The 16,531-nt window shown below is 34.7% G+C and overlaps 1 protein-coding gene across 2 annotated transcripts; it reads left to right on the forward strand.

Annotated features, from left to right (window-relative positions):
* Positions 1-4,455: 4,455 nt before the first annotated feature.
* Positions 4,456-15,302, forward strand: LOC107016165 (protein LAZ1 homolog 1). 2 transcript variants are annotated; one of them, XM_015216654.2, is made up of 9 exons: positions 4,456-4,722; positions 8,278-8,779; positions 9,000-9,056; positions 9,936-10,044; positions 10,349-10,533; positions 10,619-10,707; positions 10,893-11,148; positions 14,313-14,558; positions 14,659-15,302. In XM_015216654.2, the coding sequence occupies exons 2-9, from the start codon at positions 8,564-8,566 to the stop codon at positions 14,941-14,943; spliced, it is 1,443 nt and encodes a 480-aa protein (XP_015072140.1). In that variant the 5' UTR covers positions 4,456-4,722; positions 8,278-8,563; the 3' UTR covers positions 14,944-15,302. The 2 variants fall into 2 exon arrangements, with proteins under 2 accessions (XP_015072140.1, XP_027771887.1); XM_027916086.1 differs by lacking the exon at positions 4,456-4,722 and adding an exon at positions 4,810-4,907.
* Positions 15,303-16,531: the final 1,229 nt, after the last annotated feature.

The following is a 16,531-nucleotide window of genomic DNA, read 5'->3' on the forward strand; positions in this document are numbered from 1 at the left end:
TTCTATACTTCCCTTTCTTGTTTAACTTATCTTTTTGTCAACGATCAAATAACAAATTCAAATACAACATTGGTGTTTAGGGTAAATAATCAGAAACATCTTCTAATCCTCTAAGGAATGAGCAAATCTTTGCTTCTATCACCTTACCATTTGAGATAAATGTTTGTATTCACCCCGAAAAAAGAGAGTAAATGTTTGTATTCGATGGGTGTTTTCTCGTTGTATTCTTTGAGTTGTTGAATCAGTAGGCTCTTTAATAAGAGAGTGATGCTTCAATTGGTTGAGACAAGGTTGAGCTTGGTTGGCGGCAGTCAAATGTTTACGTGTTTGAATATCGATCAAATATGAAACCAATTTCTTTCCCCTATAAATGGAAGAATTATACTATGTAATGTTGGGAAAGCACTTGAAAGGTTTAGTGATATATTTGCTTTAGCAAGGTTTTCCACACTCCCGTTTATAATTAATCTGGCTATTGTAGACGCAACTTATTGCTAGTGTATCACTTACACTTTCCATTATTTTCTGGGGATTATCCATGGCATAATTTCTTTAGTATCTTTCGTATTGTGTTTCTTAGCTATGAGTGTCCTAGTATATTATCTGCTTTCCACCTATTCTCTTATCCTTTTACTACCAGTTGCATTCTTTTTGTGTAGGTTATGAGGAAAACAATGAAGGGAGAAAAGAGTATCAGTTAGAAAGCATGTTTCTTTACCATACCTACATGTATGGCGGCAATAGGTATTGTTCATACACATGTACATGTGCATCTGGCGATAATAGGTAAGTATGTTTTTCCTTGCATCTTCCATTTGAAGCAATGATGCACTATGAATTTAAAAATTATAAAGTGTTGAGCGGATTTTAGATTTTGACTAATTTATTGGCATTAAATTATATAGCTGACAATGGTATGTTAGTAGCCTAAGGATAGCAGAATGAGAGTCTTGGGTCTCTATGTAATCTATATGTGTATGATCTATTGAACCAAAGAGACATTCCCCCTGCAGTGGTCTTGGAGAGCTGGATGTACATTCTCTAAGTATCAGTATATAAGCTGAGTGGGTTCTTTTAGAAATACCTTCTTCCAGGTGACTAATGAGACTGACGCTCTAGTTCAAATTTCAGCTGATTTTATTCCCTAGTTGAAATACCTTCTGATAACCATGTTACATCGACTTCATAACCAGCGTAATTAATTGTGTACTATGTGGTCTAAGAATATATCAGCAACATATCAGGTATGCATCAAAACTTTTTGTTTTGCATCAGAAACAACACTATTTCTGTAGCTGTTTATTGTACAACTATAAGTCAATTGTTTATTTTTTCCTAAATATTCAATAACTCAGAAAAGTCATTTAGTCCTTTAATTCTCAATTTGTCTCTGCAGAAAGGTTGATGCAGAGTTGGACAAGTTTATTAGCAAGTTGGTGTTGATGTTCTGGTAAAATATCAATGGATGCCATCTTTTTGTTCACTTTATGTACATGGTTGTCAAATACACATGTTACAGTTGATTTCTGTAGTTTTGTGGAAAATAATTAATTAGCTTCAGAGATAGCAACCTCTATACTCTGTATGATGGTTGTGTCATAATGCATCGTATCATATCGTATTTAAAGGGGAATGTGATGTGCATCTCATTGGTGCAGAAGCTGTGCTTGTGAGCTAATAAGATTGTCTTTTCATTAAAAAAAAATGCATTACTAAGGTTTAGGATCAAAGTACAGACTTCAGTCTCTACAAATATCCTCAACATTTAATTACCCAATTTTTAGTGACGTGGTAAGTCATATGAGACTAAACCCTCCATCTCTGTGTTGCTAACTAGGATTTACTTCAACAAAACTACACTTTTTAGCTGCGGTGAATGTCACCACAAAATTCCAAAAATATCGCCGCTAAAGATTTTGAGTATTTGAAGTGACTGCAATATCCATTCGCTAGTAAAACCTATTATTTAAACAAGAAAATATGATAAATAATTTTCGGTTGCAACCTAATATTACAAAATAAATAACATGTATTATCAATATTAAAAACATCCAATATCATTATGAGAATCATCAAAATTACTTCTCGGCTCAAATCTCCTATTACATAATGCATTATTGTACATTTTACGCGTCTACATATGACATAAATATAAAACAAGTGTCTTCAAACTCCTCCTCGATCAACATCATTTGCGAGTTTTTAAAAACAATGAAGAGAAAAACACAAAAATCATAATTTAGTGTTATATTCAATGTAAATCTCCAGGGATGATATGTTGGGATTTTGTTAACTCTTGAAGGTATTTGTGGTCTCTTAGAATAATAACGGGAGTATTTTTTATCTCAAAATATAAAGAAAGATACAAGTGATCTATTTCGTATAATTCATGAGTAATTTTAACCCTATTTCATTTTCTTTAATTAGGGAAGTAGATTATTCTCATTCTTTAATTTTTTGGAAAAAATTAAACCAATTGAACAAATATGTAATATTATACTAGCAAATAAATTTTCATATAATAACTCATTTATAAGAGTAGATACTTCTTTCGTTCATTTATATTTCATAATAACTTTGCATATGTCTTTAAAATAATAAATGAAGTGCATATTTTACTACAACATTAATATTAATGATATATAATCTTAAATAAGGAGGAGTGATTTAGATAATTGATAATTAATATTAAAATGCCCAAACAGGGAAGAAGAAGTGGTCTCTGTTATAGATCCAAGGCATTGATCACATACTTCTTATCTCACCTGCTGCATTCTCAGTTTGGCAAGGTTAGAATAGGTGAGAGCTCGAAGAGTATCTGTCATCTGTGTGATGCTTTAATGACTTCCTGGCCAACCGACCAACCATTCAGAATGAAACAGAGATTGAATTATTCTCTGTCAACTCTTGCTCAGAGTAGGTGAGAGCTGGAAGAGCATCTGTCATCTGTGTGATGCTTCAATGACTTCCTGGCCAACCGACCAACCATTCAGAATGAAACAGAGATTGAATTTTTCTTTGTCAACCCTTGCTCTTGCCTCGGCTTCGCCTTCCGCCTTATTAAGCTATGTAAAATATATATTTATTTTGTATATGCTTAAGTGAATTATTTTTAATATAATGGATAAATTAAAATGAATAAAGAAGCATATAATATTAATTGTGATAATTTGTATGGAAATAATATTGAAGCAAACACATTTGCAATATAGTTGATTAAATTAATCTAATTTGCGCTCGTAGAGGCATATTTAGAAGAAAACTTTTTGAATTAAAGATTTTTTCATATTCAAGACTCAATTCAATAAATCTAATTAATAAAAAAGTTGTTCATCTATTACACAATATTCTTTGGTAATATAATCTATTTGATTGTTTGTTCTAAAATTGACGTGTCATAATTAGGGTTGTTCATGACTATGGTTAACAATTAAATTAAATCGTAATCTGATTAAAAAATTTTGATATTCGGTTTAGTTTGGTTAGATTTGGTTTTTTAAATTTTGAAAATCGATACTATTTGGTTTGGTTTTGATTATACTAAAAAACAATCGCAAAAATAATCAAACCGAATCGATACATTTGATACATAAATTTTATAATTATTTATATATTATTCATAAATAAATTTTAAATATTTTGTGAAATTTTAATTAACTTAAGTGTTAACTTTACCATTTTCTCAAGCACAACATTTAGTCCAAGTATAACAATCTCAAATCCAAATCCATTAAAATTTATTTTAGTCTTTACTTACTGTACTTCACTTAAAATAGTCACATCTTTCCTTAAATGAATTACTTTGTTCGTGTAATGATAACTGTAATATTACTTAATTGTTTGACTGAACTGATATTAACTTTTCTGTAAATTGTTCATGTACTTGATATTTGTGTTTATCGAGATGTATACGTCCTCAAAAAAATTATTAATTTCAAATTGAATAAATCAGAAAAATAGAATCAAACCGATAGTAACCAAATCAATGATTTTTTTTCATTTAATTTGATTTGATTTGATTTTAAAATTTTTAAAAACTAATTAAATTGATTTTATTAATATAATCATTTTAAACCAAACTACGAACACCTCTATCCATAATCTTTTTTTGTTGAGATTAAATTCGAATTCGCTTAGAAAACGTCGGAATTGTAATCCTTACTAATTAAGCAATCAAACAAACAAGTCACATCACAATATAATCATGACGTGTAACCTTAAAAACTACCCTACGGCCATGCAATCACGCTTACGTGGACAGTTTATAGCACGTATCCCTATAAAAATTAAGCATTTGCAACGTGACGCTAAAGATACTGCCCCTAGTTTACTATTAACCGTTCGATCAATCATCCCCATAAATTGAACGGTCAGATACTAATCTGTGATACGAAAAAGTATACACCGAGCTGTCACTTTAATGGCATTGGTTTCATAAGTGTATTCTCGAATTTCATTTTTCGCCCAACCCAACTGCCGAAGCAAAGCTAAAAACGAGAAGAAATAATATGCAAATGCTATACGCAACTCTTGAAGAACAGCAGCTATTCAATTCAAATTTTCTGGAGAAAAATTGTTAGATCAATTCATCTTTCTCCTTACGATTTCTGTTTTACGGCATTGTTTGTTCTTGTTGTTGTTGTTTTTGAATTTTCATTCAGGGAGAGCTTTGAAGAATTGTTGTAGCTTCCCTTGCGCGACACTCTTGCTGCACTTTCTAGGGTTCGTTCTAACTTTTCCTTTTTTTTTTCTGTTGTACTTTTGGTTACAGTTTGCGGATGAACTTTTTTTTGAATTCGAAGAAGGTTGTGGGATTAGCGATGACTTTGTATGGTAGTTTTGTGATTGATGAAAGCTGTTTGGTAGAAAATTAATTGGTGCTTTACTTGGCTATGTACTTGGAAACGGTGGGTTAACTCCTTTCTTTTGCCAATAGAAATGTATTGGAGTGCTCGTGTTTTGGCAATTCCATATTTTCCTTTTAAAACTTAGTTTATGTGAGAGAAATTTAAAGAGGTGGAATTTACTTCTCTGCTGGTTTGTTAATTGTTGGAATGGTTTTTTTTTCTAGGTTTAGTTTGAAGAAGGTGGTGGGATTAGTTATTAGTTTGTATGGGAATTTTGTGATTGATGAAAGCTGTTCAGTAGAAAATTAATTGGTGTTTGTGGGGTTTTACTGGGCTTGTGCTTGGGAACTCTCTTTTTGCCAATAGAAATGTTGGAATGCCCATGCTGTGGCAATTTCACCTTTTCCTTTTAAAGCTTTGTTTATGTGATAGAAATCGAAAGAGGTGGAATTTACTTGTCTGCTGGTTTGTTAATTGTTGGAGTGGTTTCTTTTTTAGGTGTAATTTATGTAAGACGCTTCAAAAGAGGTGGTGGGTTTTATATGTATGGTGGTTTTGCTTTTTAATCCGTTGCTATTCTGGAGAAAGCCATGTTCCTTCTTTATTTTGTTTGGATATCTGGCTCATATGGTCATTTGGGATAGTTTGGACTGTGTTATACATTCTCTTTTATTATTTTGTTTGGGTTATCTGACTCGTATGGTCATTTGGGATAGTTTGGACTATGTTATACACTCTTTTTTATTATTTTGTTTGGGTTATCTGGCTGATATGGTCATTTGGGATAGTTTGGACTATGTTATACATTCTTTTTGATTATTTTGTTTGGGTTTCTGATTCATATGGTCATTTGGGATAGTTTGGACTATGTTATACACTCTTTTTGATCAGTAAAGACTACGTTTTAAACATAGTGAAGTGCATAATGAGTTCTTGAACCCATTTACTGGAAACTAGATGCATAGTTATGGCTCGATATGTTCTATTTTGGTATTAGGTGGAATAGCTATCTTGGTGTCCCTAAAATAAAATAAATGGAACACTATTTTCTTTTAAACTCATCATCAGACCTTTCTTGGAACATAAGGATCTTATCAATTTCCTTTTTATCCGTTAGGGTCAGAAAGCATTTAGGTACTCAAGCCTGCTTGATTCTGGGTTTTTTGTTTTTATGAAGTCCTTAATATGAGAAGTCTTGAAGTTTAAAACATTGAAGATCATTGTGGTGTAGTGGTAGTTGTACATCTAGCTGAATTTTGATTTTCATAGATCATGAATGACTCAAATAGTAGATTGTACTGTCAAGGAGAACTTCTAGAGGAGAGGAATAAGAATAATGATGTGTATGCAGCTTAAGGTTCTTGGAATCTAAATAGAGAAAATTGGATCTGATGCTCTCTGAAGCATAATAAAATCTAGTATAACCTTGAGTATCATATTCACCGTTTATATCTTTTTTTCCTCTCCTGCGAACTTAAGGAGACTTCTACATGTGGACGAATAATCTAATTTGTGATAAGATAGGTGAAACATTTTAATATTGATAGTTCTTGAGTGCTCATTTCACCTGGTCGATTGATGTGTGAATATTTGGTTTAACAGTGCTAGTTGGTATATTAAGTGATATCAATAGGGTTACTTGAAATAAAAACAAGAAAATAACGCAGCAAGAACAATGACAACAACATATCTAATGAAATCCCACTGGAAGGGTAAGTAGAGAGGTTGTTTCCAATTAGACAATAAGGAAATAATAAGGAAGCGAAAATAAGAAAGATTAAAGACTATAAAAATAAGATGGACGAGATTCGAGGAATAAATTTCAGAATCTCCAAAGTAATGACTAAGAACACTAACTAATTGTGGTAAACCTAATTAGCGGATTAAGGATAATGATAAATATAAGGCTAAATAAAGAACACTAATTGATTGTAGTAAACCTAACTAGTAGATTCAATTCAAGAACTTAGATGAAGTGATCTAGATCCCTAACTGAATATTAAGGACAACAATTAATATAAGACTAGTTACCTTCTTCAATTAATCTAGTAAGAACCACAAATATCAAGCAAAAAAGTATCTTATCTCTTAAAAGAATCATTGTAGTATGGTTGTAAGAAAAAACTCAAGTAACCAATACTGAAAGGTTTAAAGAAAAGAAAACTCAATAATATTACGAATGTTGTTCCTTTATACTTTTGATGAAATTACTTCAGGAGCACACTATTGGTGTACTTCTCTTGTATATAATACCAGTAAACCTTCTCAAAAGAATATTATGGATGTTGTTGTCTAAGAGAACATAATCCGCCACTGTATATAGGGGGGAATCGTCCAACGCTATCATAAATAGCATGTGACTGGAATCCTACTTTTTATGGAAACAATAAGTATTACAACCTAACAAGAAAATTTTGAACTTGGAAACTTATAAATTAGGAAAGCATGTAAAATTAATACCATGCTTTTTTTCCAAAACTACCTAACAAAAAGTAAGAAAAGAAGTGCGAATTTTGCACCAAAAACTCACGCCTAGTCACTCGAATTTGGGTATGAATTCCACCTTTTGGGCGTGATTCTCAACCTATTGTGGACTTCATTTTCAGCTCCCTTGGGGTCTATGTGGGCCCTGATCTTCCTCCTCTTGGGCTTGGACCATGAAACGCGTGTAACACGTAGACTACTCTTCCCCATAGTTTTCTTGCGCTCTTCTCTCACGATAAGCATCTTTTGATCTTCCATTGAAGTTCAACAACGTTGTTTTGCATCTCCTTAGCTTCCAGCACTTCATCTAAGTCCTTTAATGGAGGCATGTGGTATGCCAGCATGGAAGCTATAGTAAGGTTGAACTCTGATGTATTTCTCGTATCTTCTTAATTAGTAACCTCAAACAAGGGATTTAGGGTTAGTCCTTTTTGTTTGTCACATCTTCATGAAGTAAAAGATTTTTCATAACCCAAAAGCCTGGTCGCGATCCTAGCAAGTAAAAACATGGAAAGAGCACAAGTACTGGCTTTTCTTGAACATGTTATGCTGAAAAGATTTGCATTTGACTTTGCTTATTGATGTGTCAATATATGGCTAATAATGGTTGCCGTTATATTACGGAAAGAGAACTGATGCATCTGTGTTATCTGGTAAAATGTTGACTTTAAAAAGTGGATCTTGGTTTACACCTTTCTATTGCCCATGGCTCTATGAGATAAGGGGATTTTCTGGAAGCTGAAAGCTGATAAAAATATCTAGCAAGCAGAGAAATTTAAAATGAAGATCCTGTCTCTCTAGTACATGTCACGCTCAAACTATTTACATTGCGATTGAGGATGTTATTCCTTCTTCTTTTCTTTCATTTCCCCCATATCATCTTATTGGTAATATTGTAGTAGTCATGCATAAGTTTTTCCGTCTTACATTCAAATGTTTGTGGCAGGGTTCCCGAAGGCCGAATATTAAGAATTTGATCCTCCTCATTTGCCATCAATTTTTTATGGATATGAAGTATAATGCGGGATCCTTCTGATGCCCACATGTCTGGTTCATGGTTCTGTTGGAGAAAACTAGTTGAAACTAAGGCAACCTGCCTTATATAAGTTCGTTTAGGAAGGAAGCTAAAGTGATCATTTCTATCTTCGGTGGCATGGAAGCTGGTGCTTGAGTTTTGAATCATCCTGATTGTGGGCCATATTTCTAGAGATTCTGAGAAGCAGCATCTTAAAATGGGATGGAGGGGAATTTTAGTCTCGTTACTATTTTCCATCACTTTGGGTGAATCATCAAGCAATTCTAGAAAAATGTGGTCGCTGAAGATAGTTTCAGAATCATCTCCAGTTTATAGTTGGGCTGTATACAGTGCTGGCTTTTTCGTATTGGTGGCTGTTGTCCTGTCTATGTATCTAATTGTTGAGCATCTAGCTGCATACAAGCAGCCTGAGGTTTTTGCTTACACCTGCTCAATCTTCTTGAAGTTATTTTTTACTTGCATACATCATTTGATCATATGGGCTGCTGATCTTTTCTTTTTGGATCAGTTTGTGGTGCTTGATTGAATACATGCTTGTATTGTTATTTTTGTACAGACACCTGGTCGTTGTTCCATTGCTTAGCTTAATTGTCTTAGAGAAACTGATACGACTGAATTATTTATCATCACAGGAGCAGAAGTTTTTGATTGGACTGATCTTGATGGTTCCTGTTTATGCAGTGGAATCGGTAAGAGAACCTTTAGCTTGTATGCTAGCATTTTCTCCAGTTTATTTGGAAGTGATCTTTAAAGTTTGTCATAAACATATTGAGACATTGGCGGTTATTATTATTATTATTTGAAATAAATCTCTCTATGGACAAGCAGAGAAATACGACCTACCAAAAGTATATGCTTACAAAGACAGTAAAAGAACGGCTAAGATAAGAAAATACAAGTCACTTTAGGGTTTTGTCAGTTCTGCATTTAGGTATTTTTTATTAAAGATAAAATCAGTTGGTAACTTACTGGGACTTTGATTATGTCTTTGCATTGCATTTCCTGTACTCCTACGGCGAACACTTGATATGTTTGTGGGCGAGTTTGGATTTTATGATGCCTCGGGAACAGAATTCATGGCTCCCTGTTTATTTCAGTGTTGGTTAATATTGTTTTTTGGTCCACAATAATTTCTGAGCAATCGCCACATGATTCATTTCTCATGAAAAAGAACTGATGAACGAAACATGTACTCTTTACTCAGCTAAATACAAATGAAAGCCTTACACAAATGGTTAAACTACCAATTAAACAGGAGAAAACTTAGATAAAGGAACCAGATAAAGTATATGAGGTGGTACAGATGCTCTAGCATAGCATAAGTTCCAAAAAAAGAAAATTTCATAAAAGAATGGATGAAAAGGGTGTTTTTTCCTTGTCATAAAAAAAATTCAAGGAATGGATGTAAAGGGTAAAAATGTGGTACTTTTAAGTTAAAATTGACTTGGGTGCATCTTCAACTACCTATATGTCTAATTTTACAGTATTATCATCACCCTAAATTTTAGAATATCATGTTGTCTTTCTTTATGTTTATGATTGACCAGTTCTTCGCATGTACCTGACAGTTCTTATCTTTAATGGACTCAAATGCCGCATTCAACTGTGAGATCATACGCGATTGTTATGAGGCTTTTGCATTATATTGCTTCGAGAGGTATCTGATAGCCTGCTTAGGTATGTCTTCAGGCATAGGTTGCTGCCCTCTTCACCTATTTTAAGTTGTCCCTTGGAAAAATCCCACCTTGAAAATTTTAAGTGCTTCAGTTACCAGCTTAGAGTCTGCTAGAGTAACTATAATTGTGTTTATTATTCGCACAACCTTTTCCAAATGTTGTTCCATCCATGTTGCTTTTGCATCTTATGTCACAATGGAGTTGTATGGTTTTCTCAGTTCTCCGTACTCCTCTACTTGCTAGCTTCTTTTCTTTTAGAAGTTCCTTTCTTTAAAGATGATTCTCATATGAGCTACATGACATAGGTGGAGAGAAAAACACCATCGAATTTATGGAAAGTCAAAGTGTTGTAAGTTCCAGCTTGCCTCTGCTGGATGATGCCTATGCATATGGAGTTGTTGAACATCCTTTCCCATTGAATTGCTTTATCAGGGAGTGGTATCTTGGTTCTGACTTCTATCAAGCAGTAAAAATTGGGATAGTGCAATATGTATGTGCCCCTCTAGTAATTTGCTATGGATTGTGACAGTTCCGTCAAGTTTCTATGTACTGAATAATTAAGGATTTCCTTCCAGATGATACTTAAGATGATATGTGCTTTGCTGGCTGTGATTTTTCATCTTTTGGGCATCTACGGTGAAGGCAAATTTGAGTGGGGATACGCGTAAGTCAACCCAGGTTTTCCTTGATACTTCAAAGATAGGAGTATTTTTTCTACCTATTTTGTGACTCTTCTACTGCAGATCTCTAGCCGAGCCTCTGGATCAATTGAATTTTTTATGTCATATATTGGATATGTCGTGAAGCACAAGCTTTTCACAATGTTAATCTGAATGTTAATTCTTGCAGCTATCCGTACTTGGCAGTTGTTCTTAATTTTAGCCAGACGTGGGCCTTATATTGCCTTGTGCAGTTTTATTCAGTCACCAAGATTAAATTAGCACCGATTAAGCCATTGGCGAAGTTTCTGGTATTCAAGTCAATTGTATTCTTGACGTGGTGGCAAGGTATAGCTGTTGCCTTTCTTTTGTCATTTGGAACATTCAAAGGTTCTTTGGCGCAGCTGTTGAAGACACGGATCCAGGATTATATCATCTGTATTGAGGTCAGTTGTGTTTATTGAATCAGTTTCTACAGTTGTCATTGCTTGATCACTATTTCTTGTGCCAACAGAGGCTCATGAATAGAAATCAGTTTCTTGTGCCAACAGAGGACCTCTGTCCTGGCTATGAACTTCAGTGTATTTAAGTGATCCAGGACAGTCAATAAATTTATTAAATTTGTGAAGACACGTGCTGAAGGATAAAAGATGCATATTTCAATTAGTGAAGGCTAAATGTGCTCAAACAGAGTCGCTAGACCATAATGTGATTTGTTTTAATATTAAAGGGACTAAAATATACTAATATCCCTAAAGATTAAGATATTGATATAGCAATCCCTTGTGGAAACACGGGATAGAGTTACAAGAAAAGCAAATAAAAAATAGCTAATTCTTGTGACTGGGATCATGTGGGGAACTTGTTTTTTTAGGAAGGAAATCCTTGACAACTGATCAGAAAAATTGTCTTGATATACATGGGTAGAAATAAGAAGAAACTTCAACAGTTGTACCGGTACTGACTACTGACCGCAACATTTTGCTATAGATCACAAGCATCATGTGTCTGGTCTCAGAAGGAAAAGGAAGAATCTGCATACGGATGATACAAGAGCAAATTTTATGATTATTATGTTGCAACAATCTTTGTATTTTCAGTAAGAGAAAGAGCCAGACAGTTTTCCTGGAGATTTACTTAACTGAGCTTGGTCATAGTTAGCCGGGAAGATATAATTCCAGGATTAAGATAGAGATTGATCAGTTGATTAAGTAGGCAACAAGTTAAAAGTATAGGTAGGTGGCAGCTGCGAATCCTTTGCCAGGAACCTGGGAAAGAGTACTGCAAATATGTTTGCTGGCTTGGGAAGACATCAAACAAGAGAGGTTGACTTGCACAGAAGTAAGAAGATGGGTGCAGAGAATGTGGAAGGTTGCTTCTGGAAAAAAGAGATAATCACTAGCTATTACTTCAAAGTCGAAGCTTATAGAATATATCATGGGTGATATGTATCAGAATAATCATTAAGTGGCTCATTGCTGGTGGTTGTGGACTTCTACAATTCACCAGTAAGATGAACACCCAAAACATGTTGCAACACCCAAGCATGTTTAGATAAGGTTGTTAGACTTCACAATTCACCTTTGACCATAAAACATGTTTAGAGTAGTTGGTGATAGATGCTGGGGATTTCTGGAGATTGATGCCATTACAAGACAGAGTGCACCCTTTTTTTCTCAATACTTAATAGTGCACCTTTAGTGGTATTGTATTTGTATGTGGTGGTCTCTAAGTCTATCCGTCAGATTGAAGCTGAGAGAATAACATTTACTATTCCAACCACAGTGGTGGAGATGCCTTTTTTAAAAAAAGAAGCTTTTGTAACCCTAGTTGAGGTCAGTGGAAAAGGTGGATCTGAATCATGTAGTAGAGACTTCTTATTGAATTAATTAATTCCTTTGGATTGAGGATCGATTGTAGCAAAGAGTTGGACAAAGAATTTCAAAGATCAAAGTTCCTGCCCAAGATGTCACGACTTGTGTCTAAAAATGCCATATTTCAATTTTTAAATTGCAGAATAAACATCAGTTGCACGAGTAGTGGAAGGAGATTTTTTGAAGATTTAATAGGAGGAATAGAATTATTGAAGTCTCGGGTAAAGATTGCCAAAACATGGTGCTTTTACTTGACCCCAAAAATTATCGACAGTCCAGAACATTGGCCGAGAGAAATCAATTTGGTGGGGCATCTAAACCCTGGGTGTAGAACTTGTGAAGTCCCCATGAATCAGGGCGTGGTTACATGGAAATAAATGTAGTCCTGCATTAGACACATGCATATGCAGTATATGTACTTATGTATGGATTATGCGAGAGCTCTCTAGAGTCTAGACTGTTTAAATCTGAGATTTTGAATCAGGGATTCCACTTGAGAAGACTAGCCAAACTTAGGCAGCTAATGGATAGCAGCCACCTGGGCGGCAACAACTTTGAGTAAATGGAGGCTAGTAAAAGTGTAATTATGCCCTGAGATACTCTTCTTGGTTGAATAGTGCTTCCACATTGGTAAGGAAAATTACCTTAGATTGGGTAGAGAACGGGGTGCGCAATTTGAGAGCTTCTACGAGGCACTTGTACTATGTGAGAAGGTCAAGCCAGGGGATTGGAGAGGAAAAATGAGATGTTGCTGAAGTTCTTCAACTTTTAGACGGGAAGTGTTGAGGAGCTGAAAAGGCTAGAGTTAAATGAATGAGAGTAACTGGGCAGAAAGAAACAAAGATAGGCAGCACCAATGCAGTGAAGATGAAGATATGAATAAATAGTTGGAATGTAAGGGACTGCGCAGCAGGGTAAACTTACAACACTGAAAGGCTAGCTTAAAAGTAATTTATAATCTTGTGAAGCATAAAATTAGAAATTGTCTGCCCATAGTAATGGTTAGTGCATTTGTGCCTTTGTTCTTGCCAGTGTCATCACTTGATGTTCTGGTAAGTGTAGGTTTTATGATTTAACAGATGATGTGAAGGGTGACGTTGCTGTAACTGAAGACCGGGTAATGTCATGATATGGTAGAAATCAAAATTGACTCCTACATAGGGCCTTTACCATGTCGCTGCATAGTATGATATGTTTTAAGCTCAAAGTGGAATTATACAACCTTCATCTCTCTATGTTTATGTTTGCCACATTGGGATACTTCAGTTCGAATTTCTGATAGAAATATTAATAAAAAAGAGTTCATTCCATCAGATTTACAGTAATGTAAGCCCTCGAAAAGTATTTAGCCTAGGAATAATCCTTGAAATGTTTGATCCTATTAAGCGACAAATTATGCTATAAGTTGTTGCAGTAGTTTTTCTCAACGTTTGAGTAGAGAAGACTGGTTAGTATGCAATGTGGAGTATCACTATGGTAGGAACAGACTCTTCATGAGCATTATAATTATCTATTTTTCTGATAGAAATTTACTTGGGTGGGTAAGAAATGCAAACCTAAGAAGGTGCACTGTTTTACCGGATTTGCTTTTTAACCTGTTATTTCAAATTAGGGAAAACCTTTTACTCGATAACAGTTGCTGCATATGTTCCTCTGTGTGATGTTTTGAATTGTCTGGTGCACAGATGTTAGGCAATTGTTTATTACAGTTACCTAATGTTTTCTTGTAAAAACAGATGGGTGTTGCTGCTCTGGTGCATCTTTATGTTTTCCCAGCAAAGCCTTATAAGCGTGGGGAAAGATGTGTCAGGAATGTAGCTGTGCTGTCAGATTATGCTGCTCTGGACACTGCACCAGATCCAGAGGAAGTTCGGGACTGTGAAAGATCTACCCGTGCACGCATTTCTCGGCCGGAAGAGAGAGAGAAGCGTCTAAAATTTCACCAGAGTGTTCGTGATTTAGTTGTCGGAAGTGGTGAAATAGTAAGATTACCATTCCTTGACGTCTTCTTTTGTTGTTTTATGTCTTCTTGTTTTTCTCCCACTGTGTAACTAATGTGTTTTCTGTGATCACATCTTTTAGATAATTGATGATATGAGGTTCACAGTATCTCATGTTGCCGAACCAGTTGAAAGGGGAATTGCTAGAATAAATAAGACTTTCCATCAGATATCAGAAAACGTAAAGCGGTATGAAGAGAGGAGGAGGAACTCGAAGGATGACAGTTATGTCGTTCCGCTTAACTCATGGACGAACGAGTTCTCAGAAGTACATGATGATCTTGCGGAAGGGAGTATGAGCGACAGTGGGATGCATAGCAAGAGATCACATCATCAATCCAAAGGGATGTCATCCCTACGGAGATAGTAAAGCTTTAATCTGACCAATAGAAGAGTGTAGATTTCATCTTCTAACCATATTGTTCATTCAGTATCCATTGTGGAGTTTCTCTACATTGAGATAATATGGTAAGCAACTTATATTAGGAGTGCACATGATCATTACCTGTCAGGGTTGAAGTAGTGGAAAGATTTGAATTGCTGATGATTTTCATATGTAAAGTTTGAAGGAAATTCAGATAGTGACATGGTTGGAGTAAGAAAATTTTCAGATACCAAATTCCGATCGATCTTCGAATGAGTACCAACTATTAACTGTTACTTGTGAATGAATTTTGCACTAGTCCTCCAAATGGATATTCTTGTGGAATTATTTCATGTTGGTAACTTCTCTACTTAGTTCTGCATTTTGTTAAGTCCAAGTATCTGCTTGTTCATACAAAAGACATATAGTACTGTCGTCTGCTCCCTGTTTTAGCTCATCTATTTCTGGCCTAGGAGGACGCACCAATCTTTTAGCCCCAATAGGTCGCGTTTGCTAGTTAAGAGATATGATGCGTCTATATTGTTTAAGATCCCTTATTGGTATATTGTTGCTTTTTTCCAGTGGGTGTAGGCTTCATCGAAAGGCTCTTATTGCAGACAACCTTTTTTTCCAGTGGGTGCAGGCTTTATCAAAGCGCTCTCTGCCTCATGGAACTATTGGGTTTTCTTGCAAACATTACTTCTTTTTTTGCTTTATTGTAGTTTATTTTTTTATTTAATTAGTGTCGAATTTCAAAATAAACAAATTTTATTATATGTTTGCTAGCAAACAACACTCTCCTCTCATGGCATTGTAGGTTATTTTTAATTTAAACAGTGCTAAATTTTAAAACGAAAGAAAATTTTTATTATAGGGAGAAAACTGTGCTATTTTCCGAATGGGCCTTGCAGTGGGGATGATCTGAGTTGAGTCGGGGGCTTCAACGCATTGCTCATACATTTAATTAAGCATGTAGAGATCAATTATGAGACAACTTATGCACTGTGGTTGACTAGTTACGAAGAATTTAGTTGTTTATATATTATTTTATATGAAATAATATATAAATTCTAACCATAACGTATATATGTATTAGTTATATAAATTCCTAAATTATGAATTAGAAAGAATATAATACCTAACAATAAATACTACCAAATACGTCATTATTTATTTATTAAAAAAAAAACACCAGACAACCCCTGTATGTTACAAAAATAATTGTAAAATCGTAAGTAGCAAAGAGTCATTTAATGAGATAGAAAAAATCTAATTTAGTTGGTTTGTGAAAGAGGGTCGATTTATTTTTATCGCACACCACTCTAGGCAGTCTTACAAAGTCTGTAACACTCAGCCTACTTGCACCCACGAAATTGACTAAGTATAGAAAATACTTAAAACAGCAAAGTTAAACAACCAGCAGAGTTTACAGGAACCAGTCCCAATCTTTATTAATCTTTAATTAATACAAAGGAGGCTTCACANACTTTCAACCATAATTCGGTTAGAATCGATCAAATCCTGAATGGCCCTTTTCAAATCCCAACATAGATCTTAGTTTTTGAAGTGGAGGGGACGTCTGTTGAAGGAC

The sequence above is a fragment of the Solanum pennellii genome, chromosome 4 (assembly GCF_001406875.1).
Source record: "Solanum pennellii chromosome 4, SPENNV200".
Lineage (NCBI taxonomy): Eukaryota > Viridiplantae > Streptophyta > Magnoliopsida > Solanales > Solanaceae > Solanum > Solanum pennellii.